Source organism: Lissotriton vulgaris, chromosome 8 (genome assembly GCF_964263255.1).
Source record: "Lissotriton vulgaris chromosome 8, aLisVul1.2, whole genome shotgun sequence".
Lineage (NCBI taxonomy): Eukaryota > Metazoa > Chordata > Amphibia > Caudata > Salamandridae > Lissotriton > Lissotriton vulgaris.
Window position 1 is genome coordinate 473,101,406 of NC_141696.1, and position 25,421 is coordinate 473,126,826.

General features: G+C 46.0%; 1 protein-coding gene across 1 annotated transcript in view; it reads right to left on the reverse strand.

Annotated features, from left to right (window-relative positions):
- Window positions 1-25,421, reverse strand: part of SCML2 (Scm polycomb group protein like 2) — a 749,380-nt gene that overhangs the window by 502,543 nt on the left and 221,416 nt on the right. Inside the window, exon 7 of the mRNA XM_086934268.1 lies at window positions 23,611-23,699. Coding sequence (XP_086790394.1) covers window positions 23,611-23,699 — 89 coding nt within the window. The remainder of the gene's footprint in view (window positions 1-23,610; window positions 23,700-25,421) is intronic.

Below are 25,421 nucleotides of genomic sequence, written 5' to 3' on the forward strand. Positions count from 1 at the left end.
CGCAGGATTAGTCGGGGATTCGGGGGTTGCTGGGGACACGGTTTAGATGGGAACTAGATGGAGCTATTTAGGTCCTGTTCTGGGGTGGGTGGGGTGGGGTTTGTTTCAGACGGGTATTGGGTTTTTGTTGGGGAAGATGGCCGCCATCAGTGTTGACTTAACTGTAGCTTGTTTTTTGTTTGAGCGTTGGTGGGAAAGCCCTGGACAGACAATGTGGGACAATGGCTGAGATCGCTAATGTAAAATGCATCACTTGGAATGTACGGGGGCTTCACACTATGTCCAGACGTCACAAGGTTCACGCTTATCTAGTGCGTAGAGGGGTGCAGATAGAGCTGCTGCAGGAGACACATCTCACCAAGGCGGAAGGGTCGGCGCTGCAACGTCGATGGAGAGGGCAGGTCTACTGCACTTCATACTCAGCTTGCGCGAGGGGGGCGCTAATATGGATAAGGGCTGGGGTTCCCCTGCAGGTTACAAAATCGGTGGTGGATCCGGAGGGTCGCTATGTAGCTATCTCAGGCACATTGGGGGGTAGGGACCTGAATATTTGTTGTGTTTATGCACCTAATGTGGACCAGCTTGCCTTCCTCTCCGGGTTATTGGGCTCATTGGCCCATTTTCTCTCGGGAACCCTCTTACTAGGTGGTGATTTTAACTCAGTAGTGGACGTTGAGGCCAACCGCTCACACCCCCCCTCCCGGACTCTCCAGTCCGGCGAGTGGCTAAAGGGAGGAAGGAATGGCAGACGCACTGGGGGCTCACGGACATCTGGCGAGTGCAGCACCCCGACTCTAGAGACTATTCCTACTTTTCTGGCCTACACGAATTGCACGTGCGGCTAGATGGGTTTCTGGGATCGGCGGAGTTGGTGTCCGCAGAGGTGCGCTCTGAATATTTGACTAGGACCATCTCGGACCACAACCCCCTCCTAGCGGACTTCCGTTGGTTTCCCGGGACCCCTAGTGTGCCCACCTGGAAATTGCGCCCGGGGATCTTAGAGGACATAGTCTTTAGGGCGGACCTGGGGGAAAAAATTTCTGATTATTTTGCGACCAATGGGGGCACCGCTGGATCGAGAGGGTCAGAATGGGACGAGTTTAAGGTAGTGGCCAGGGGCTATTGTATTTCTAAGAAGGTGGGTATGCGACGTGTCATCCTCGATGACCTGACCACGGCTGACCGGAAGCTACGTGAGATGGAACTTCGCCGCCCCGGCCATCCTGAACTCCAGGAGCGTACGGCTGCGGCGAGGGAGGCGGTGGCGGCGGAAGTCGAAAGACTGCGCTGCTTCGATTATAAGGCCTACACCACTAGGTCGCTCACGGAGGGGGATAAATCGGGCGCGCTGCTAGCATGGTTGGCCAATCCTACGCGCCGGACCTCTCTGACGACGTCCATGCACACAGAGGAGGGGCTTGAGGTGCACACCCAACCGGAGATATTAGGCTGTTACCAGCGCTACTACGAACGGCTATATCGCAGTAACCAGACCAGAGACCCCGCCCTGATTGATGATTATTTGCAACCATTGGAGATGCCAGCGCTGGAGCCCGATGTGGCGAAGGCCCTGGGCTCTGACATCGAGCTGGGGGAAATCCGTAGCGCCATTAAGGGGATGGCGAGGAATAAGACCCCGGGCCTTGACGGACTTCCGGTCGAATTCTACTCCACCTACGTAGACCTATTGGCGCCCCGACTGTTGATAGTCTACAGAGAGGCGAAGCGTTTGGGACGTCTCCCCGGCTCGATGTGTGATGCCTTAGTAGTTCCCCTTCTGAAACCTGGTAGAGAGTCAGCTGACCCGGCGTCTTACCGACCGTTATCAATGTTAACGGTTGATTATAAAATCCTAAGCAGCATATTGGCATCGAGGCTGATAGGACACATGCGCTCTTTAGTGCACGAGGACCAGGCAGGATTCATACCCAAACGTAACACTACCATGAATATTCGCAGGTTGTTTCGCTTGTTAGGGGAACCGCACACGGAGGCCCTGTGCCCGATGGTCCTATCGGTCGATTTGGAAAAGGCCTTCGATAGTTTGGAATGGGATTACCTGCGCAGAGTGTTGCTGCGCTTTGGTCTAGGGGAGGGCTTTGTCAGGTGGACCACGGTGCTTTATGCCTCGGCATCGGCCAGGGTGAGAGCAGGCACGCTGATCTCCCAACAATATATAGTAGAACGAGGCACGAGGCAGGGATGCTCGCAGTCCCCAATGCTCTTCGCGTTAGCGGTGGAGCCACTGGCGCTGACAATCCGGTCCGGAGTTTCTTTCGGCGGTTTGCAGACCTTATCTGGCCAGCATTATATCTCGCTATATGCTGATGACCTGCTGCTCTTCCTCGAGGATTCGAATGCCACTTTGAATGGGGCTGCTGAGGCACTGACGTCTTTCGGGGAGGTCTCGGGCCTTCGGGTGAATTGGGCCAAGACTTGTCTGTTCCCGGTTCGCAGGGGAACGCCTAGACCCGACACCAGCAGAGAAATTAGGTGGGAACCTAGCTGCCTCAAGTACCTGGGGGTATACATATACCATGACCCCACCGACCTCCTGGACGGCAACATAGCCCGCTGTACTAGCGCGCTGCGTGGTAGTATGGAATTTTGGGCTACCCTGCCGCTTTCGGTGGCAGGGCGGATTGCACTATTGAAAATGGTGGCACTTCCCCGGTTGCTATACTACTTTCGAGCGCTTCCGATTTGGATCCCGCCGGCCACCTTTCGGCTATTGCGATCCATGGTGGTGGGGTTCCTCTGGGGATCGGGCCGCCGGAGAGTGACTCTCAAGACGCTGATGAGACCGAAGTCAGAAGGAGGCCTCGCGGTGCCAGATTTTGAGAAATATTATCTGGCAGCTCAATTGCAGACCTTCGCCCAGGAAATCGCGAGGGAGTTTCGTGGCCCGGAGGTTGGGAGGGGTACGGGAATGCCTAGGCCTGTTATTTCCTTCATTGCACTGCGCCAGCGTCTGGCCCTGCAGGACCTGACGCTCGAAGAAAAGACTATCAGATTATGCTGGAATCGCGCTCATGCCCGGGGACAGCTGAGGCTTCCATATGCACCAGAAATACCGCTGGGGATGCTGACGGCCCTGCCTCACGGGGGAGACTGGTCACGCCTAGGACAGTGGGAAGACGCAGGATTGCAATTGGTGGGGGACCTTTATGAGGACGGGGTGTTACTGCCCTTCCAAGAGATTCTAGACCGTTTCAAGTTCCCCGAGGCGACTTCCTCCTGCACACGGCTCTGGTTAGAGCGATTCAGACGTACTGGAAAAGTGGGCTAGAGGAACCGCCTACGTCTCCGGTGTGCCAGTACGTTATGATGTCCGCGGGGACGGTCAAGGCAGTCACGTGCCTGTATAACAGATTGATTAACGAGGGCTTGCCCCCCTCACCACACTGCGGAATCGTTGGGAGGCCGACATAGGGAAAGAGATACCGGAGACGACCTGGTCACAACTCATGCGCCGAGCCTGGAAGGGAGCACGTCATGCCCGGTTTCAACTGGTTAATTTTTACAGACTCCACAGGGCTTACTTGACCCCGGCGAAGATTCAGCAATACTTCGCCACGGATTCAGCGGATTGCCCCAGATGCCGAGCGCCTGAGGCAGACCTCATTCATATGTTGCGGTCCAACCCGGCGCTGTCCTCATACTGGCTTTTGGTCGAGGATACTCTAAATAGGACTACGGGGAGAACTTTGTCGGTCGACGCGGCGGTGGGGCTCTTACACTGGTTCCCGCATACCCCTAAAAATAAAATTGAGAGCAAATTTATTGATTTAGGGCTCGTCCTCGCTAAACGGGAGATAACCAGGAATTGGAAGGCAAGAGTTGGTCCGACGGGAGCTAAATGGCACAACGAACTTCTGAAGTGGGCCGCGGGGGAGAGCACTCTGCGATACCAACTGGCGAGGCGGCAGCACAACGAGAGGGCGCTAGAATCAGCACTGGAATGGGAGACAATAGTGCAGGCCCTTAGAGATTACTGCGTTTCCAGAGATTCCGAGGGTGATGATGCAGCACAACCTGAGTCCCGTTAGACGTCCACGATACGGATCTCAATACAGTCATCTGGGGTTTTTCCCATAAGCTCTTCCTACACATACCACTACACACTGATGGCGGGGTTGGGTGGGGGGAGGGAGTTGAATCATGAGACTGTTGGGGGGGGAGTTGTTTTTTCTGTTAGGTTGATCTAGAAAAGCAGATGAAGCCCGTGGGATTATCCGGATCAGCTTTGGCGCTCTACCGGATCCCCACCTGTGTTCTATGTAAGAAGACGCCGCCCGACCCTTGGGTTGTGGGCTGAATGGCTGTGTACCCACGATGTTTTCTCACGGGGGATCGGATGTATCCACCCTTTGATTCCTGCAACTGTGTTGCTGATCTGACATGTAACTTTGGCTAATTCCTGCAATAAAAATATATTTAAAAAAAAAAAAATGGAGAGGTCCTCAGAGATGATCACCCCCAGACTCTTCACCGTGCTAACTGGGCTAGGTGGAGTCCCCAGAGAGGAGGGCCAAAAGGTGGAATTCCACGGATTACTGGAGCCCCCAACTAGTACCAGCTCAGTTTTTGTAGGGTTCAGTTTTAGCTGACTATGGAGCATCCACTCAGCAATGTTGAGCATGGTGGATTGAAAGTTGGAACGAGAGGAAGGAAAGGGGTCAATGGAAAAAATTAACTGAAGATCATCTGCGTAGTTGAAAATGGTGACCGGGGTATTACGGAGGGAAACAAGAAGGGGCTGAAGGTACAAATTAAACAATAAGGGTGAGAGCGCGGAGCCCTGAGGGACCCCGCAAGTAAGGAGTGAATAGGGCGCAGAAAAGGTAGATAGATGGACTGCTTGAGTACGATGGCTCAGAAAGGAACTGAGCCATTCGAGGGCCAACCCCTGGATGCCGGCATTGTTGACATTGTGACTGGATACAGAGCTGCAGGATTCCCATCTCAGAAAATCAGGTCTTGCTATGCTCCTCACAGTAGCATTTTGAATTACTCAGCTCTGAACTAAGCCATGTCCTCTCCATGCAGAGCACTCCACCTCCTTATCTCCTTCCAGTGCAAAAGGAGCAAAGTCCACAAGGTGAAAAGCTTATCCTTTAAATCCAGAAAAAGGAAAATGTTACTTACCCAGTAAGCGTCTGTTCTTGGCATGTAGAGCTGCAGCTTCACATGCTTTGCATACTCCTGCAATCTAGTGTTGGGTCCGGATGTTTGCAAGTTGTTTTTCTTCAAAGAAGTATTTGCAGTCACGAGGTAGGTGACTCCTCCTTTTGGTGATAGTGCACATGGGCATCGACTCCATTGTTACATTTTTTTCCCCGCAGAAGGTGAGAATGAAGTTAGTAAAGGTAGAACAGAGATGTCCATGCGTATGTATATACAATAAGAAAGAACTCAACAGCTATAGGTACCCGGGGACACGCATGTGAATCTACAGCTCTAAATGCCAAGAACAGATGCTTACTGGGTAAGTAACATTTTCCGTTCGAGGCATGTGAGCTGTAGATCACATGCTTTGCATAGATTGTATGCAAAAAGAACACTTGATGGACAGAATGCAGAACATTGTCATACATTCACCCAGTACAGAGATCCGGGCCTAAATCCATCATTTTTTAGCTCACCATGTCATTCCAGTTTGGAACCAGCAATATGCAAATCAGTCTTGACCCTGCGCCCGATGGGAACAGTCCAGCCCAAACTGCCAGGCCAGTTCCTCCCTGGACTGGAAAGAAGCATCCTAGGACCGGTTTCGGGCGTTCAGCCCTCATCAGCCAGGATAGCTTGACTCCAGTGGCATGGAGAGCACAAGACCAACGTCTGGGCATACCTGTCCCACTCGGGGTGACAAATGCAAAAAGAACAATTGATGGACAGAATGCAGACAATATCATCCATTCACCCCAGTACAGAGATCTGGGTCTAAAACCATCTTTTTTTTGCTCCCCATGCCATTCCAGTTTGGACCCAGCCATATGCAAATCAGTCTTGACCCTGCGCCCAATAGGAACAGTCCAGCACGAACTGCCAGGCCATGTCCTCCCTGGACTGGAAACAAGCCTCCTAGAACCGGGTATGCCCAGACGTGTGTCAAAGGCTCACAGTGCCACTGGAATCAAGCTATCCTGGCTGATGAGGGATGAAACCCCAAAACCGGTCCTAGAATGCTTGGCACAGGGTCAAGCCTGATTTGCATATGGCCAGGTCCAAACTGGGGTGGCATGGTGAGCAAAAGAATGATGGATTTAACCCAGATCCTTTGACTGGGGGTGAATGTTTTGATTTGTTCTGCATTCTGTCCATCAATTGTGTGTATTTTTCTTTCTCGCTTTAAGTGCGCCAGGTACGCCCAGACGTGGGTCCTGCTACCACTCTTATACGGGCCATGACTTCTAGAACAGCTCTGGTCATTCAGGTGCTATTGTTGGGCCTTTGCCTCTGCAGCCGAACAGAACACAGGATGCAGAGGATGAGGAGATAACCCATCTTTGCCTCTGGAGTGCAGTCTTGGCCATGCCTTTTGCCACATTTACTGTTCAGGTGTCACTGTTGTTAAGTAGTAGGTTGTCTTGATGCAACTAATTTGATCTAGACTTTGTACACACACAAGGTCATACCTGCTCCCAATCACAGGATGTGAATTCAAAGATAAACAATGCTTTTGGCTGTACACAATATTCTTGAGGGCTGGGGGCATGTTGGATTCAGAGAGCACAGCAAGGGAATGTCATACAGGGCAAGGATGTGACAGCAGTACTTGACTCAAATTTCACCTTTTAGTTCACCTAACAACGTTAAGGGTCCAGGAGAACCCCAGCCCAATGTGACCCCCAACTCCCATTCATCCAAGTGATTACACAAAACTCTTACAATGAAAGGCAGACCAGGGACAGAGATCAGGACCAGAGTCTCATCACTGGGGTGTAGGTAAAACGGCCTGTACCCTAGTATTCTCAACTGCGAGCAAATATTCATAGTGTCATTGTGTATATTGGAACAGTAGTCAACCATGTTAAAAGGAGTACCATTTTGGGTGGACCAAAGCGATTAACACAGTTGATGATAAACATACCAAAATCATGCAGAGAACTTGTCAGAGGACCTGTAACACCAAAACAAACTTTGCCGGTAATGTATAAATGTTGAGTAGGAAGTCAATGGATACCATGCCAAGGACCTTCGACTCCACAAAATAGTGGCCAGTTCCAATGAAATATTCCAGTAAACAGTCGAAATGTAAAAAAAATTCAGTTGGCCTATTAATTGGACACTCGAGACTTCACTAGCCCAAACTGTCCATTACGCAACACCAAATAATCAAGCACATCACCGAGAACACCCAAGAATTTCTTGTGGGTTTGGGGCACCTTCCAGTTTTGTTAATAGTTTTTTGGGCCCAGGGCAGTTTCTTTCTTTAGGCCTCCTGCAACTAGCCTTAATAACTTGCCTTTGTTACCCTAAGGGAATTAAGTGTCTGATCGGCTATTCAATATGCAGTGTAAGATTGCCCCAGTGACAACTATGGTAAACTACCTTACCCACAAAGGGACTTCTGAGGTAAAGTGGTAATGATGCTCTAAGATGTGGCAGGGAAAGCTCAAAAGGTTATAAGCAAAATATTAAAAAATAGATTGGGAATTAAAATGTATGATTGTCATAGACGTGGAAAACTGGTGTAAAATGTCAAGAGGCGGCGATGATGATAGGGCCAGATTTAGGACTACGAGTGGTTGAATAGAATCAACTGTTGAGATTATATTAGTCTGCTAGTTTAACAGCACTTAAAAGAAAACTTCTGGGTGTGTGAAAAAGGAAAAGACCGTTCTTAATTTTCTTGACTGCAAAGTAGTAAAGAATATTTATTTAAATGTTTTCCATAAAAGTGATATGATCTAGGAAAGGCATATGGAAGTAGACAAGGTTATAATTTTGTATTGAGTGCCTTGTTCTGTAAGGTGGGCAGATGGGCATTTTTTCAGTTGTAAGAGGCCTCATGTTAGGAAATATATAGGTGCTGAAGAACTGGAAATCCAAGGTGAATGTGTGTGTGGAATTGATTTTAAATTAAATGTTTACTCTGGCTGAGATGGATAATATTTCATACAAGAATAAGTGCAGGGCAGATCTTTGATATATGAGGACATAGCTAGACTGTTACAGGGCTGAAAATGTGAAAATGTTTGGGCAAAGCAAAATTTTCAAATTGCACTTTTTGAAAGGAAAATGTTACTTAACCATAACAATCAGGTTGCATTCTGTAGATTAACATGCTTTGCACACTCCTGCCATTTAGAGTTGGGCACGAACATTGCAAATTGTTTTTCTTCGAAGCAGAGGTTTTGAGGTGACTTGTAAACTCAAACCCACAATGAACCAGGAAAAGACTCAACTTCAGCAAATCCCCCCTTTCGTAGTACCTCTACACGATGAAAGGAAGCACCATGGGGGTCTGTACTGACGCTGCTCCGCTCCAGGAGTGATGTGCAGGGCCTAAATAGGTGCCACTCTTGCTCGCAGACGCCAGTTGTTTTTGCAACTGTTTGCCCCTCCAGACGTGGAGCCCCATAAGCAAATTACTACATCAGTGTGCAGATACCTAGGCTTGGGACATTTTTGATAAGTAGAGTCCAATCGCAAAATGCGGAGGATGGGAGGGTCGGTGGAGAATCTGCCGCTGGATAGAGTCTCTACCAAAAATAGCATTACCAAAGATAGGTAACTTGTTCTTCTGATACAGACATCTAGCCGCATAATCCTCACCTTTCTTTTGAATAGATATCAAAGCAGTACCTATTTGGAGATGGGTCTATGAATGGACTCAAACCAGAAAGTTCTGTCGGACCAAACTGACAAAATGTCCCTATTGGCGTACCAGACTATCCAGACAATAGTGGTTTGTGAACTATAAGGAAGTACATCTACATAGCAACCTAGCAAATGTCTAGGACAGGGACTCCACGAGCAAACACTGTAGTAACAGCTTTGGCCCTGGTGGAGTGGACACACAAGCCTTCCGGAAGCTGCTTCCTTGACAATGCAGAGCAGATCTTACTGCAGAGCATAATCTAACGCAAGATGGTATGCTTCTGTACAGCCTTGCCGTTTTTGCTCCAATGAACCACACAGAGCTGATTGTTCACTCTGTGGTCTTTGGTACAGTTGATGTAGAAACCGAGCACTCTTTTTGGGGTCCAAGTGTTACAGCCATTCCTTCTCCTTAGATTGGTGAGGCAGAGCATAGAATGCCAGCAGGGTGATGAACAGCATCACAACTTTTGTCAGAAAGGAGGCCAGAGTTCGCAGAACTAGCTATCTGGTAATAAGGTGGTGTATGGACGAGTAACACACAAAGTCTAAAGCTCTCACATACGCCGTGCCAATGTGATCGCGATGAGGAACACTATCTTGATAGTAAGGAGCCATAAATGATTGCTGTGAAGCGGCTCAAACAGCGTGCACATTAGATAAGTCCGGACCAGTTTAAGAGCCCATTGAGACACAACAAAAGGAGAAGGGGGAAACGTGTTGCAGCCTTTTCAAAAATCGCATCACACCTGGTGAGTTAAACCACGATCTGGGAACCTTAAGAAGGCTGAAAGAGTCAAAAGATAACCCTTAATTGTGCCCAAAACAAATCCTTGCGATACAGCACAAATATCAGAATGTCCAATAAATTGGCCTGGAGGGGGTCAATCTGACATGTGCTGCACCAAGTGTCAAATTAATCCTAAGCACAGGTGTATATCGCTTTTTTCGAGGGACACCTGGCTGCCAAGATGACATCAACCAACTACGGAGGAAGGACTAAGGTGTGCAGCTGTTATAGCTCAATTTGCACGCATGAAGGTGGGTATTGCGAAAGTCTGGGTGCAGAACCCTGCCCTGTTGGAGCAGCAGCAGGACCTCCCAGAGGGGCAGGCTTTATCAGATAACATATGCTCAACCCCAGAAATTCTGGATACCACAATCTCCGTGCCAAAGTTAGAGACAGCAGAATGACTGGGGGTTAGTCAGGTCCTGATCTTTTTGAGAACTCTGGGCAGGAGTGGGATTGGTAGAAAAGCATACATGAATCCAGAGTTCGACTCGAGGTAGAATGAGTCTCCAAGCCTTGGAAACTCCAACACAATGAATTGCTGACATTGTGTGTTCGCCGCTGTGGCAAAGAGAGCAAGCCATGGTTCTTCCCATTTGCAAAAGAGGGCTTGCACCACCTCTGAGTGTAACTGACACTTGTGATCTGCAAGGCATCTGTGGCTGAACTAGTAGTTCTCTCTGATAGGAAGATTCCCTGGTGGTCCCCTTGATGTTGGGACTACTGCAGAGCCCGCATCTGCCACCTGGTGTGCTCGACCAGCAGGATGCAGAAGGCCAGCAGTCCCAGAATCCTCACAGTAGATCTCACTGAAATCCAGGGCCGAGGTTGAAAGATCGGAATCATAACCTCAATATCTTGGACTCTTTCCTGTGGGTTAGGTGCAAAATCAAACCATGTCTAGAATGGCTCAGATGAAGGGGCATCAAAGGAGGAGTCAGGTGTGACTCCTGTCATATTTCGGGTTCACTGTGAATGTGCCAGAGGTTCGCCATAGTCTGCAAGTGGTTGATGGCTGCCTAGGGTGACCACGCCTTCAACAGCCAGTAGCTGATTTAGGGAGGAGACTGACTCAACTGAACTGCGAAGGTGTGCTGCTACCACCTCCATCCCTTTCGTGAACACCCCAGGGGCACTGGTGAGACAAAAAGGGAGAACAGCAAAATGAAACAGCTCCTTTCTATGAAAGAAAAGGATTGTGGTTGCTTTTAAAATGTATACATCCTTTAATAAATGGGTTTTACAGAGCAATGCGACTCAAAGTGTATTTTCTACAGCTTATTTAGGTCTCACCTACTAGACAGCTCACGCGCGACAGAAGGGCTCATTTGCGCTAGCTGCCCGGTTTTGCCTATATTTTAAAAAATACTATTTTTGCTTTCTTCTTCTGCCTTAATTTTCTGCTGCTTGCTCCCTGGTCCACCACGGGTTTGCCCACTTGTTGTGGAAGGAGCAGCAGTCTCTCTACTTCCGGGAGGAGGCGGGGGAGACTGTGTGCGGATGTCAGCAGCCAGCTGATGCAGAGGATTTAAAATAAATGCCTCGTACTTCGCGCAGCGGATGCGCGACAGAAGGACTCATTTGCGCTAGCTGCCTGGTTCTGCCTATATTTAAAAAAATAAAATGTTTGCTTTGTTCTTGTATTTTAATCTCTTCCGCACTGCCCTTACCTGCCTTAATTTTCTGCCGCTTGCTCCCTGGTCCACCACGGGTTCGCCCGCTTGTTGTGGAGGGAGCAGCGGTCTCTCTACTTCCGGGAGGAGGCAGGGAGACGCTGTGCAGACGTCAGCAGCCAGCTGATGCAGAGGATTTAAAATCAATGCCTCGCACTCCCCGCAGCGAGCGCGCCAAAGGCAAGCCCGTCTGCGCCCGTCCGTGTCGGACCAGGGCCGGGGCCACAACCCTTGCCCCTTTTACAAATGAAATAAGGAAATATTCTCCCAGTTTATTATATGGACTACAGAGGCATCGCAAGAGGATTGCATCTCCTTCAAACCTAGTAACGCAATTTTCCTTACGGAAACTTGGTTGCACGAAAAATCTGAGCCAGATATTGCAGTGGCCCTACCTCCAATTTACGCAATTGTTAGAAAGGACCGTGAAGATAAAACCGGTGGTGGCATTGCAATAATTTTTAAAAAGAGGTTTCGTGTGAAAATGGGAGAACTTACCCTGTGACGGTTGTGAAGCCATTTTTTTAGCCTTCTCCTTACACCTCAGTTAACGCTTTCAGGATTTTTGGTGTACCGCCTGCCCGGTCCAGTGGGGATATGAGCGGAGAGATTTCCAGAAATCATTGCTCCTTTTTTACTTGACGCTGCCAACTTTACCATTATGGGTGACCTAAATATTCATTTTAACGATCCCAAATGTAAGATTGGCTCTGCCTTGATAGCCGATCTAGAAGCCATGAATATGTCACTCTAACTCGGGTCCCACCCACAGGGCTGGTCATCTGCTGGATCCCATCCTCTCTAACTTACCTAACATTTCATGTCAAACGGCCCTTCCCTTACTTTGGTCTGACCATTTCTTGGTAAATTTTAAAGTGGTAATCGACCTACGGCTGAATAACCCTCTCACCTCCTTACCAATATCTAAGTGCAGAAATTGGAAGAACTTGGATATTGATTCTCTCAATCAACATCTAGAAAGCAATATTCCGGCTATTCCTTCCTTTAAGATTTGTGATGCAGATACCATCCACACTTGGATTACGGCATCTGTGAATACCTTCCTTCATATATCTCTCAAGAAATTAAATAATCATCGCTCTCCTGTTCCTTGGTTCACAGAAAAGCTAAAAACCGAAAAAACTAAATGCAAAGCTTTGGAAAGATACTGGATGAAGGACTATACACCTGAATCCAAGCACAGCTATAAACTTGCTAAGAGAGAATACAATTCCCTCTGCAAAGCGGCTCGTGCCGAACATGCAAACAATACTATTGTGTCTGCACGTAATAATTCCAAAGTGCTGTTTAAAATGGAGCAACCCGTTAACCGACGCCCCCTTGATGAAGCACACCGTAAAGATGAGGCAAAGTTCTTTATTGAGAAAGTAGAGAAGATTTATGCAGAACTAAATACGGTAACAATTAATGTTGAACAGCAAATAAACAACTCACCCCCCACTTTAGGCTGTAACACGCCACACAGGACCCTTAATTCTGTGTCTATTCACAGAATTACAAATTGGCAGCCATTAGACCCTTTGTTTTTTAATTGCATTTCAAATAGCCTTAAATCAGGCTCACCTTACGATCCGGTCTCTGTTCATATTCTCCAAAAATTAGAACCCTTCTCATTGGAACTTATTATGGAGTTACCTAACGCCATGCATGCTGCGGCGATACTGCGCCTGTGCGGCAAAATCGCGAATGGGCGGGTTTATGGAGGCCCCCAGCCGTCATCAGCACACGAGCGCCGTAGTGCATGACGGATGGGGGCCATCATCAGCATGCAAGGGGTTAATGCATCACTGAGGGAAGCTGCTTTACCAGCCGAGTGGAAACACACGAAGGTTCTCCCCCTTTTGAAAAATACAAATGCTGACCCGGCCGAACCTTCAAACTTCTGCCCGATCTCCCTGCTTTCTCAAAAATCCTGGAAAAACATGTGAATCAACAACTCACGCAGTTTGTGGAATCCCATAAAATCTTGCATGTGTCTTAATCAGGCTTCAGAGCTGGGTACTCCACAGAGACCACACTCCTGGGAGTCACAGAAACACTTTGTCAGCATATGGACAAAGGGGAAATGGTGGCACTCATTTTACTTGATCCGAGTGCCACTTTTGACACAGTGTCCCATTTTACTCTTTTAAAGGTACTCCAGTCCCTGGGGATAGTTGGATCAGCTCTGGATTATATCAAAAACTCTCTCACTGGAAGGACTTTTCAGGTTTTTTCCCCATCTGCTAGCTCTAAGACCTATGCATCTCCGTATGGAGTTCCACAGGGCTCGATTCTTAGCCCTGTGCTATTCAATCTCTATGTCAGCCCTTTAGCTACCATTGAGGAAGAAGCTGGGTTGTCTATCTTTATTATGCGGATGACAGCCAGCTTCTCTTCTCCTAATCCTACAATGAACCTTCCACAGTGTCATCTCTACAGCTAGGGCTGCATAAAATGGCTAGCTGGATGCACACTAACTGGCTAAAGTTAAATGGTGGAAAGACGGAGTTTCTGATCCTGGGAAAAAATAAAGATCTCTGGGGCCCTCATCACTGGCCGCCAGAAATGGTTGAACTACCCAAACCAGTGCAAACGGCACGCAACTTAGGAATGGTGATTGATGATCAGCTGTCTATGAGACAGCAAGTAGTCAAGACTGCATCAACTTGTTTCACCATCCTAAAATGGCTCTGTAAAATACTTTGGATGCTGCCTGGCCCCACTCAAAGAACCGTGATCCAAGCCTTGATCATGTCCAGGCTGGACTATGGCAACATCCTGTACCTAGGAGCCAATAAGGAGGTGGTACGCAAACTGCAAGTGGTTCAGAACTCTGCGGCTAGGCTGCTCTGCCATGTGCCAAAAACATCTTCCATCTCAGGTGCTCTCCGCGATCTTCACTGGCTCAGGATAGAGAACCGGACCAAATTTAAGGCCTTATGCTATATGCATAAGATCAACATGGGCACAGCACCCCTATATCTATTCTCCTTAGCCCTGACATATCCCGGCACGTCTGCTCCGATCCTCATCAAGCCAAATTTTTAGTCCCTAGGTTCAAACTGTCACGCATGGGCGGACGGTCTTTTTCCTATCTGGCTCCCGTGCTGTGGAATTCGCTACCCACACCACTCCGTTATGAAGTCAGCCATAAGATCTTCCGTAAAGGCCTCAAAACCTGGTTATTTAAATCAGTAGAGGTTGTCCTCAGCGTTGCATTTTGTCAATTGGCGCAGGGAAACCTCTGGGTAGCTGTACCCCTTATAAATTTAATTTAATGGCAAAAGAGGTTCAGTGCCCCTCGTGAAGCCTCCTGCATGAAGGTGCAGCCCCCGCAGCCCATCCAACTGGTCCTATTTAAATAAAGACAGCAAAGAAAGAACCACCCCAGCCCCTCCGCAAACCCCCCTCACCAGTGCTATGTCCCATAGGCCCCATATATCACATAAATCCCATAGACCCGATTCAATCACAGAAATAAAATGAGAAGAGAAAAAGAGGGGCAAGACGAAGTTAATATCTTCCAAGCTAGTCATCCCTTAACCCCCTAACCCTCAGGTCCCGCTGGGACTGTAGTCCCGGAAATATCGTTCAAATAATCCTGAGCTATAATTTCTGAAGTAAACATTCATGTCGTGCCTTTGTAAATGACTTTAAGCCAAGCGGGACTGAGAAGAAATGCCTCTGCTCCAATCTTCTGAAAAGGAGGGATTAACTCCCGGAGTTTCCATCTTCTCTCTACAGTACTGTGACAAAAGTCCGTCCTGACTAAAAAGGAAAATCCTTCTGCCCATCGTCGAGATTCTGGTCTAGTTTTGTCAAATACAGCCTGGCGAAGTAGGAAATTACCGAAAAAAATTAAAATAGCTCTGGGTTTAATGTCAGCATTGCTGGAGTCGTGTTTCTTTTTAAGCATTAGGGGGAAGCGATGAACCCGCTGAATTTCCTTCTCCCAGTCCCACTGCCCGAGATCTGGGAAGCCCTCTTTCATTAGACGCAAGACAAAGCCTCTGATGTCGTTCCCCGGAATACCAAGAAGTCTTAAGTTGTTGCGGCGCTGACGATTCTCGAAATCCTCGAGTTTCCACATAACATCAGTCATTCGCGCTTCATTTGAGAAGGTGTGACATGTTGACGCCTCTGCTCTTGTTCCTAAAGCCACCACGCGCTCTTCTAGAGCAGTTCTCTCCGTGATCTCTATACATGATTTATTAACTTTACGGATTGCGCCCTGAAGTTTGTTAGTTGCAAGATGTGCGCGCTTATGTTCTGCTCTAGCCTCCCCTTGAATTTGTTTGAGGGTGGCATAGATCAAGGCCATTGAAGGGGGAGTCTCGCTGGAATAATCAGGCTTTCGGGTGCTTTTGGTATTTCCAGTCTCACAGTATTGTTGATTTGAGCCGCCTTGTTCTCCCACTAACTGCGTAGTCGAAAAGTCCCACCAAAGCTGGCTGTGGTCAGACCCTGATTCCCCAGACCCCTCAATGGTACAGCTAATTTTAGATTACTTCCTGCGTTTCGTTAAACAGGGGAGTGCTAGGGTTAGAGAGAGGACTATCAGATGCAGAGTTCTCTAGTTCAGAATTATTACTTACATTTGATTATTCGAAGTCCTCATTAAGGGAGAAAAAAAAAATTCCTCCAAGTTCTGGTGTTCGCAAGTCATCTTCTACAGCAATAACTGCAGCAGCTATATCAATTGGTAGCAGATGAGAAGCTATAGTTGCAATGTCAGTTGATAAGTGGTGGGAGGGAGTCCCTGACTTGTCTGCTGAATTATCTGTAGTAATCTCTGTCCCAGACGCCCCCCCATCTGAGCTAAAAACTTGTCCGCGTTTACATCCAGAGCTGCAATAGCCTGGCTCCCCCCTAAATTTGCAGGATTTTCAGTCTCCCCCCACTTTACCTGCTCTGGGGCAGATCCAGCCCAGTCCTCTCCTTTAGTGGGATTGACAATATCCCTTTTGTCCACCGTCACCATATCAGCTCTCGCGCTTATTCCAGGGGTTACATCAGTTCCAGATTGCTGTTCCACCCCCCCCCCCTCCTGATCCCGGGGGTGTCACCTTTCCAGCATTCAGCAGCTTACAGGTAGGTTTCCTCAGCCCTGAAAACATCCCAGGAACAGTTCGCGGCTTTGTGACCCCATTGCGACCGCCGACTTGCTCCTGTGTCTTGCTTTTGGCAACTTCCCCTACATGGCGTCCATCCGTAGTAACGGCATCCGCGGGTTTTACTCCATGCAGGGTTTTCCTTGCAGCCGCCCGCTCTGCGGCCGTCTCAACTCCCGTGCTGTCAGCTGCAGGTTTCTCCTGCTTGTCACGTCGAGGTTGCCTGGGAGGCATTGTACTCCTCTCCCCCGCCGATACAACTGATCCAGCCTGGACTAGTACCGCCGCTGCTGCAGCCGCAACCATACACAGACCTGAGGCTGCGCTGCCAAGTTCCCCAATAATTGACACGAAGTGCAGTGAGGGGATTCTTCTTCTTGCTCGTACCCCCTGCGAGTAGCGACTATGCACTACTCTGAGTACCTAGCAGCCGCTCTCCATAAAGAGAGTTTGGAGATTTTATTGCGGAGGGTTCCGTGGGGGTGATTACACATACTCGGTGCACGGGACGAACGCAGGAAGAGCGGCGCTCACAGCCTTCACGCAGCCGCCATCTTGTCCATCCAAGATCCCACACTGATAACCTCTTTTGCCTTTGGATAGTTGGGTTGGGACACACGAGGGGGGGGGGAGGGATGTTTTTCATTTAATTTTTGGGTGGTAGGTAAGATGTCAGAACTGTTAATTTTTGTTTGGAGGATCATGGAAGATCGGAAGGAAGACGGAATGGATAATAATTTTTTAATGGATATTTTATTCTTTTGTCTAAATGGGGTTGAATAAATTACGGATAGCATCTATTATTATTTGCGGTCTGAATAATCCTGCGAAAAAACGAAGGATTAATATTGAAATGCAATATTTGAAGGCGGACATAATTTGTCTCCAAGAGACCCATATGGAGGATAGCAGGGCTAAGGTCAGCGAGCTTGATGGATATCAGCTAGTCTTAGCTACAACTCAAGGGTCTCGTACTAAAGGGGTGGCTATTATGGCAAATAAAAGGCTGTGTTTAAGCTGCTCACCCTTCAAATCTGACCAGTATGGCAGATGGGTCATTACTCAATGTGATATGGGGGGGGTGTCAAGATCTAACTCTTTGCTCTATATATGGTTCTGTGTTAGATGATCCAACTTTATTTGAAAGGCTGAATGTGGAATTGGTAGACTGGCCCCTTCCTGTTATCTGTGGGGATGCTAATATACATCTAACTAATCACACAGGAGTAATTGGTGGCAGATCTTATATAGGACGTAAACCCAAGGTTTTTAAGGCAGTTTCAAACATGTGTAATACCCACGGCCTCTTTGATGCCTGGTCCAAATTGAATATGCATGATGTGGGATACACTTTTTACTCTGCCCCACATCAGAGTCATGCCAGACTTGATTATTTTTTCATATCTCAACAACTATTAATCAATGCTAGCATTCAGAAATACCCACGGGTGATGTCTGACCATAACCCGCTAGTGTTGGAAATTTCTGCACAGATTAATAAATCCTCTATTTCTCGCTGGACATTTAATAGAGCATTAGTCTACGACAACCAATATCGACAACATATGAATAAATGGATTCCACAATTCCTGGAAGAAAACATAGGAAGCACTTCGGTTGAGACTCTATGGGACACACTGAAGGCCAGGATCAGAGGGGAAACAACTAGGTTTGGATGGGTGGAACAATCTTAAGAGAAACAATTTTCACAAGAGCAATATCAGAAATTAAATGTGGCTGAAACTCGACTGATGCAAGCTATCTCTAGCAATCAAGATATTGAACAGGCTCAAAATAGGGTAGCTGTATCTAAATCGGTTATTACGGAAGCTTCAGAAACTAAAGCGGCAGGGAAATATATCGCCTGGCGCTCAAGGTTATATGAATGCGGTGAAAAAGTTGGCCAGGTATTGGCTATGCGTACTCGACAACGCACCGTTCAGGGAAACATTGTAGCTATAAAAAGGCCAGGGAAAGGGCTGGTGGTCGAACCAGGCGAAATACGGGCTGCTTTCCATGAGTATTATCAGGAACTTTATCAAGAGGATATTGATAACTGTGATGAAGCAATTGATAAATATCTCAATAGATTTCTAAGGGAGAAACTCACCAAAGAAGAGCAAACAACTTTAGAAACTTCTATATTAACAGATGAAATTCAGGATGCCATTAGCTCACTGTCTGGGGGTAAGGCTGCTGGCCCGGAATCCATACCGGGAGAAATTTATAAGACTTTTGCTTCATCACTGTTAGAAATTATGAAACCAGTATTTTTGAGCGCTCAGAACGGGTTGGGGGTCCCGAAATCCTGGGAAGCCTCTAATATAGCCATATTCCCTTAAAAAGGAAAGCCACCAGAAGAAATGGGGTCCTACCGGCCTATTACTTTAATAAACAGCGACATTAAAATATACGCAAAGATACTGGCAATCCGCTTGGCAGCTGTAATTAAGCAATTAGTGTCACCTGTTCAGCATGGATTTGAGCCTGGACGAAGCTCGATTGAACATATTCAGCGTGTTATTACCTTATTAGATGCAGCTGGCATCACGGGAGACCCTATCGGATTATTCTGCTAGATGCAGAGAAAGCGTTCGATAGGGGCTCCTGGCCGTTTTTATGGTCAACGCTTAAGGATAGAGGTATAGGAGAAAAATATATCTCTGCATTAAAATCAATGTATCGTAACCCTGTAGCTCGTATATCTATTATGGGGGAGATGACGGAACCTATCGCTATTAGTAGTGGGACCCGTCAGGGTTGTCCCTGCTCACCGTTATTGTTTGCGGTCTATATAGACCCTTTGATTAGGCAGATAGAAGCAAACCATTTGATTGAGGATGTGCAGTGTATTGGGGGCCACACGAAAATATTGACTTATGCCGATGATTTAGCTATAGTCACATCTAATCCTAAATTAGCGGTAAAAGAAATTGAAAAAGCTGCAGAGGCCTATGGGAAACTTTCCAGGTATCGATTAAATCAAAATAAAACACAGATTTTGAATAAGAATGTTTCTCAGGTAAACGATACATGCGTGGTTCAAAAGCTGGCGTATTTGGGGATTGGAATTGAGGCAGATGTATCAAAAATTATGGATAATAATTTAGAACCTCTAATCGGGAAATTTAAAACGGAATTTGCTCGTCTAGAAAATTTGAAGTTTACTCTTGTGGGCAGATGTAATATTATTAAAATGATCTTTTTTCCAAAGATGATATATTTTTTGAGGGCCATTCCTTTGTCAGTTAGCAACTCTTGGTTTAAATTAATGAATCAACTGTTCTCTAGATTTATCTGGGCGAATTGCCGCCCTCGCAGAGCCTTAAGACTGTTAACTCTATCCAGAGAAAGGGGAGGGTGGGCCGTTCCTAACCTTCAATTATATCATTGGGCTACAATGTTGCAGAATATGGGGATATTTCTTAATGAAAAGAACGAGCCTATAAGAGATTGGACCTCTGTCCCTATTTTTGAAATGATTCTGGGTACTGAAGCTAAGGGGTGTCTACTACGAAATATCGACTTCAATTATTACAAGCGAGTTAGGTTTAAGACCTTAATTTGTGCTTTTAAAGTTTGGACCGCGGTCCGGAAAAGGCTGGGATTGGGCCGATATAATGTATACACCCCTATTTTTAGGAACAATCTCTTACCCTATGTTTTTAATGATGGATATATGAAGCAATGGCATGATAATGGAATTCGAACAATCGGAGATATTTTATGTGGGTGCGTTCTGCTTCTGTTTGACATCATAAGGGACAAATTCCGGCTGGATAATCGACAATTTTTTTAATATCTCCAAGTGAGAGATTTTTTTGTTAAAAAACTTGGAGGACCCTCTGGTTTTCTCAAGGTAACGATAACAGAGCTACTAATTAAAGATTCTTGCTCACTGGGGGGATTTATAAACTTTTGACTGGCTTAGTACCCGATGATCTCACTAAACATGTGGACCGGTGGCAAAACTCAGAGCTTAATACTGGGGAAGCTGAGGATTCATTACTTATAGAGCAGTCTTCATTTATGGCTACGAATTTACAACTTCAGTATTATAAAACGTGGTTCAATTTATATATAGCACCTTCAAAGATTTCTAAATGGGGTAGGATAGCTGGGTCTACTTGCCCCCGCTGCCAACAACCAGCAGCCGATCTTGTCCATATGTTTGCGACATGCCCGATACTTGACAGTGTTAGAGGCTATTTAACAAGTATTCTCGGTACAGAAATAAATCTGACACCTAAGTTGATTGTATTAGGGATAGGCGATGCTCACCCTCGGAATTCTAATTACATCTTTTTATTTGTCGCCTGCTCAGTTTTCAGATTGTGTATAGCTACACATTGGCTTGACCCTATTCCTCCGACGGGACAACAATGGTTGGGAAGGCTCTTGTCAATTTTCAGATTTGAAAAAGCTATATATGCTAGATTAGGTCATAGACTGAGAACAAAAGGTACGGCTATCTGGGCTCCTTTGCTGAATTGGTCCTATCGGAATGAATGAAGATAAAATATTAGGTTGCCTAGTATTCTACTATGTAAACTTCGTTTTGTTTTAATTCTCATCCTTGCGCCATATTTCATTTCATTTAATTCCTGACATTTGTACCAATTGTGTTCCATCGGGTGGGGTGGGTACTTCAGTGTTATTATGGACTTTTTGGTTTTGTTTGAACTGATTTGGATTTATTGAAGAAAATTAATAAATAAAATAGCAAACAAATAATGTGTTTAATTTATTAATAATAATAATAATAATGCGTGGTCTATTGTGAGATGCATTGTAAGCTTTTAGTGAGCTTAGAGCCACCATTGCATACCATTGGTTGGCTTCATTGTCACGCTTATTTGCTTATTTCTTATCATTAGCATGTGTGAGATTTTCCCACACCTGTACGCTCCGTGTTGCTTCTAGCCCCATGTTCTGCTGCAACCCCCATATTGCTTCTGTACCCAAAACCTGCGTTGCTTTCCCTACACCTGTTTTGCCCCTTTGGAGTCTCCCACCTACGTTAAAAAAAAAAGAAAAAAAAAACATCTTATCACTTTTTTTTTCTTATTTTTGCCACTCCATGCTAAATAAAAAGACAAAAAGGCAAGCCCCCTACAAAATGACGCAATATTTTTTTTGGCTTATTTCAGCATGCTGCATTGAACAGGCTAAAAGGGTATACACAAAGTCTGTAGGTTCAAAAGGTGAGACATATTGGCTTTGCCTATGCTGGTTATATTTTGTTAATGTCATTAAATTTGAATCTGACAACAAGTATTAAGTCATTTTTTGTTTACAGATGCACAGAATTATTTCTCTTGGGACAAAATGGTGTACAATCCTGCAGATATCCAGCGATATTTTTAAGGTTAATGAATGTAAATAAAGATAGTTGTAGTTTGCCACTAGTGCTCACGCCCATTTCTATTCACCACTCATCCTGGGCATTATTTCCCACCAATTCAATCCCTGGCTCAGGGCACTGTCAGTTAGTATGTCGTCTGTGTTACTTGACAGGAGTCATGCCACCCAGCATATGGGCTGTAGCGTGTGGTGCCCAGTTGTTACTCCAATCGCCAGCACAGTCCATCCTGTTCCCATGTGAGCACTCCAAAAGCAGTGATTGTATACACCACCTGAGTGGCAGGCTGCAGCAGGGTTCAGGAATATGCTACAGGAGTCAAGGATCCTGGAATCTGAGGCTCTAGCACAGGTTTAGAGGAACTACTTCAGTATTCAAGGACTCTGCAGTGTATAAAAGCCATACACTGCACTTGGCCAGGTGCTTGACTTCCCTCCCTGTTGATAACAGAAAGCCTATCGCTGGGCTCTGCTTTTCGCCTGCGTTCCTCTGCTTTGTCCAGCTCTTCAATTGTGCTCCTGGCAGTCCAGTTGAGATCATCTTCAAGTCAGATGTCGAAAACATCTTCCAAAAAGTTTTCTGCTTGCAAAGCTTCTTGAGATTGCTTGAGTGGAGTCATTTCAAAGATTTTTCTTGCATGCCTGGAATTATTTGACCTCTTTCAGCACTATCTTCAGAGGCCTCGGGTTAATGATAGTGAAGATGAGCTCGATAGTATGTGTTTGGAGTGTGGGGCCTCTGTTGGGCCCCTGCACTGTTCCCAGTAAGTACGTACTGGGATTCGGTCATGCCCTCAAAGTTGTGCAGTAACAACTGTTTTTTGGCCACCACAGTGTTATACGCAGATTGTGAGAACCTTTGTTTTGTTTCTGATTACTTTTTTCAAGTAATGGAACACTACACTGCTATAGGGCATCGCAATAAAAGCAGTCTCGCGAATATTCTTTTGGCTCTAACAAGACAGAGGGACTGTGCCACTGATATCTTTACCTCAGTGTCTAGAGAAAATCATGTGTACTTCTCATTTCGTGTAGAATGTTACTTTTCATGCAAATCTGCTTTTTGTCATGCCCCCATTTCCCTTCCCCCGCTTCGCTGTCAGTGTTGGACGTGTTCAGCACTACACAAAGGGAGGGACACTGGTGGAGAAACATTCAGATCTACAGGTTAGTGGGAACTTGAGTCCGATAAAGATTTGATGTTTGGGAACTTGTGGCAAGATGTAAACCAATGCCTTCCCACTTTACTGAGGGTTGTGGTCTACATGGAAGAGAGCACTTCACATGCAATAAAGTCACCAGAAAAGTGACACTTCACACAATTACTGCACTAGTCAAGGGTGCCTACCAATTGGAACTGACGATAGAAGCACAACTGCAGTCATGGGAAATGGAAGGGTGGGTTTATTCAAATGGGATGAAAGAAAGTATACCATCTTAAATGGCAAATACAATATTTTAAAATGATTCATGCATATTTTTAAAACTATTGTTTAGGAGTCTTCAATATGAATCTGTGGAGGATTTAAAATAGCAAATATTGGTTTGTCTAGGATGGAAACAGACAGTATAGGACCATTAAACTTTCTTGTGTTCCAGATAGAATTCAGAATTAAATACATAGCCATTGAGTTCCTAATTTTCAGGGTAAAATAGAAGCACTTATAGTACTATGCCCTTAAATGGATCAATGTGCATTCCTTAGGACTTTACTTATGCATTTTCAAAACAATTGTGTGGCTCTCCCCCACCATGTCTTTCCATATGTTTGGTGTCAGATAATTACTTGGGAATAATCAAAAGCAATTGTGACTCACTTAACAAAACAAACCTTGCTTTATCCTACCTTTTTAAAAAAGGAAGCAGGTGCCATTTCCGCTCCATTTAATGTTCTTAGAAGAAACATGGGCCAAGATGACGCATTCATGCGGAACCCTAAAATATGTGGAAACATGAATATAAATCTTACAAAACAGCCATCTAATTCACAACCATGAAGGAGGACATTCCAATGATAAGGTATTCTGCTAACATTAAAGACTGAAAGCGCACGTGTTCATCTCCAGTGATTCTTACTGTGCAGTCCAACTCTTCACCCCAGTCCATAAACCATGAGGATAAGTCCATGGCAAAGAACAGGTAACAAAAAAACGCACCTGGTGAAAGGCATGCTGCAGCAGTGTAGTTTTTTCTATTGCAGGAGACCATGTTGCCCTCAAGACCCAACGCAACCCACCATGTGTGAAGAGAAAGCGTGGGGGCAGACAGCTGTGCAGTTTTTTTGATCAGTTCGGAACCCTAAGACTAGTCTTATTCAGCCTTCTCTCTCACGATGTTTGTTCATTCACAAGGTAAGTGTGAACGAAGGTACAAAGACTCTTGTACATGTATGCTCTCTCTGTGGGAGTGTGTGTACATGAATGAGGAAGCATATTTGGGTGAAAGTGTCATTGTGCTGGTGTATGGGGGAGGGAAATGGGTCGTAGTGCTTCACTCCAGTCTGTGGTAAAGTGCTGGAATGACCTCAGCACCCCGGTAGGTGGGAAAGACTCAAATCTTAATCTCAGTCACCAAGGTAAAGCCAGGGAGCACCCCAACACACCCTCCAGTGCTGTTTAATCTATTTAATGGGTCAAGAGGAGTGAGTGGGTGAGGGGATACAACCCTGGGCTAAAGCTGAAAAGCATCTGATTATTCCCCACCCACAGGCAGATCTGAAAGGAGGATATACTTTATTCTATATAGCATTCTCCGGACACCATTTTGTAAAGAAATAGTGATAGAGCAAGAGGTACTGTTGAGTCTGACTGGCAGACAATGTCGCCCCCGTGCTCCATTTGTGAGTCAGAGCAGACTTGCAGCATTTTTAACATAAGTTAAAGGACTAGACCATAACTTAATACAGCGTACTACAGTGGGCGAAATAAGTTTATGCTCAAATTTAATGAGAAACCATTCATCATGCAAACTGTCAGTTCATGATTAGAATATTGTGAATACCGTAAAAACTGTACAGACTGATACCAAATCACAAAAAAATGTAAGCTGGGCAAAGTCCTTCTTTCCTGCCTGCTGTAATTCGGTCAAGTATTTTTCCCCTTGGCTTAAGCACAGATTCGAAGACTTAAAATGCTGAACACAAATTCAGCACGGCCCACCTCCCCCCCCTTGCCGTCTATTAAAAGAAGAAAGGCCCAGACTGCTACAGGTAGAACTGGAGCCTTCAGCTCGCAGCTCAGGCCAGGAAAGTAATGAATACATTCCAAAGTTCATGTTGACAGCAGAGACCTCACCTTGTGCAGGCATAAGAGGTAAGAATCTGGATAAAGTTACTAGAGGGCTGCATCAATACGTGGAGTTACGTGTAAAGGTGTATTGGAGAATCTTTGGAAAACAATACCTTGATAGAGCTGGCACCTAGAGAGAACATGTTGCAGGATCGCAGTCTTGACAAGGGGAAACATTCAAATAGCATCTCAATCTGCAAAAGATCCCTTGCTGAAAAACTACAGGTTGTAGCAAATCTAGAAAACAATGTTTCTTTTCTTATGCTTAGGTGGTAACTCAAGTTAAACAAAATTAACAAACTGGTACTTTTAAGGAATGATTTAGTGTTTCAGCAATTCCACCGCCTTTCTCGATACAAAGACATTTACA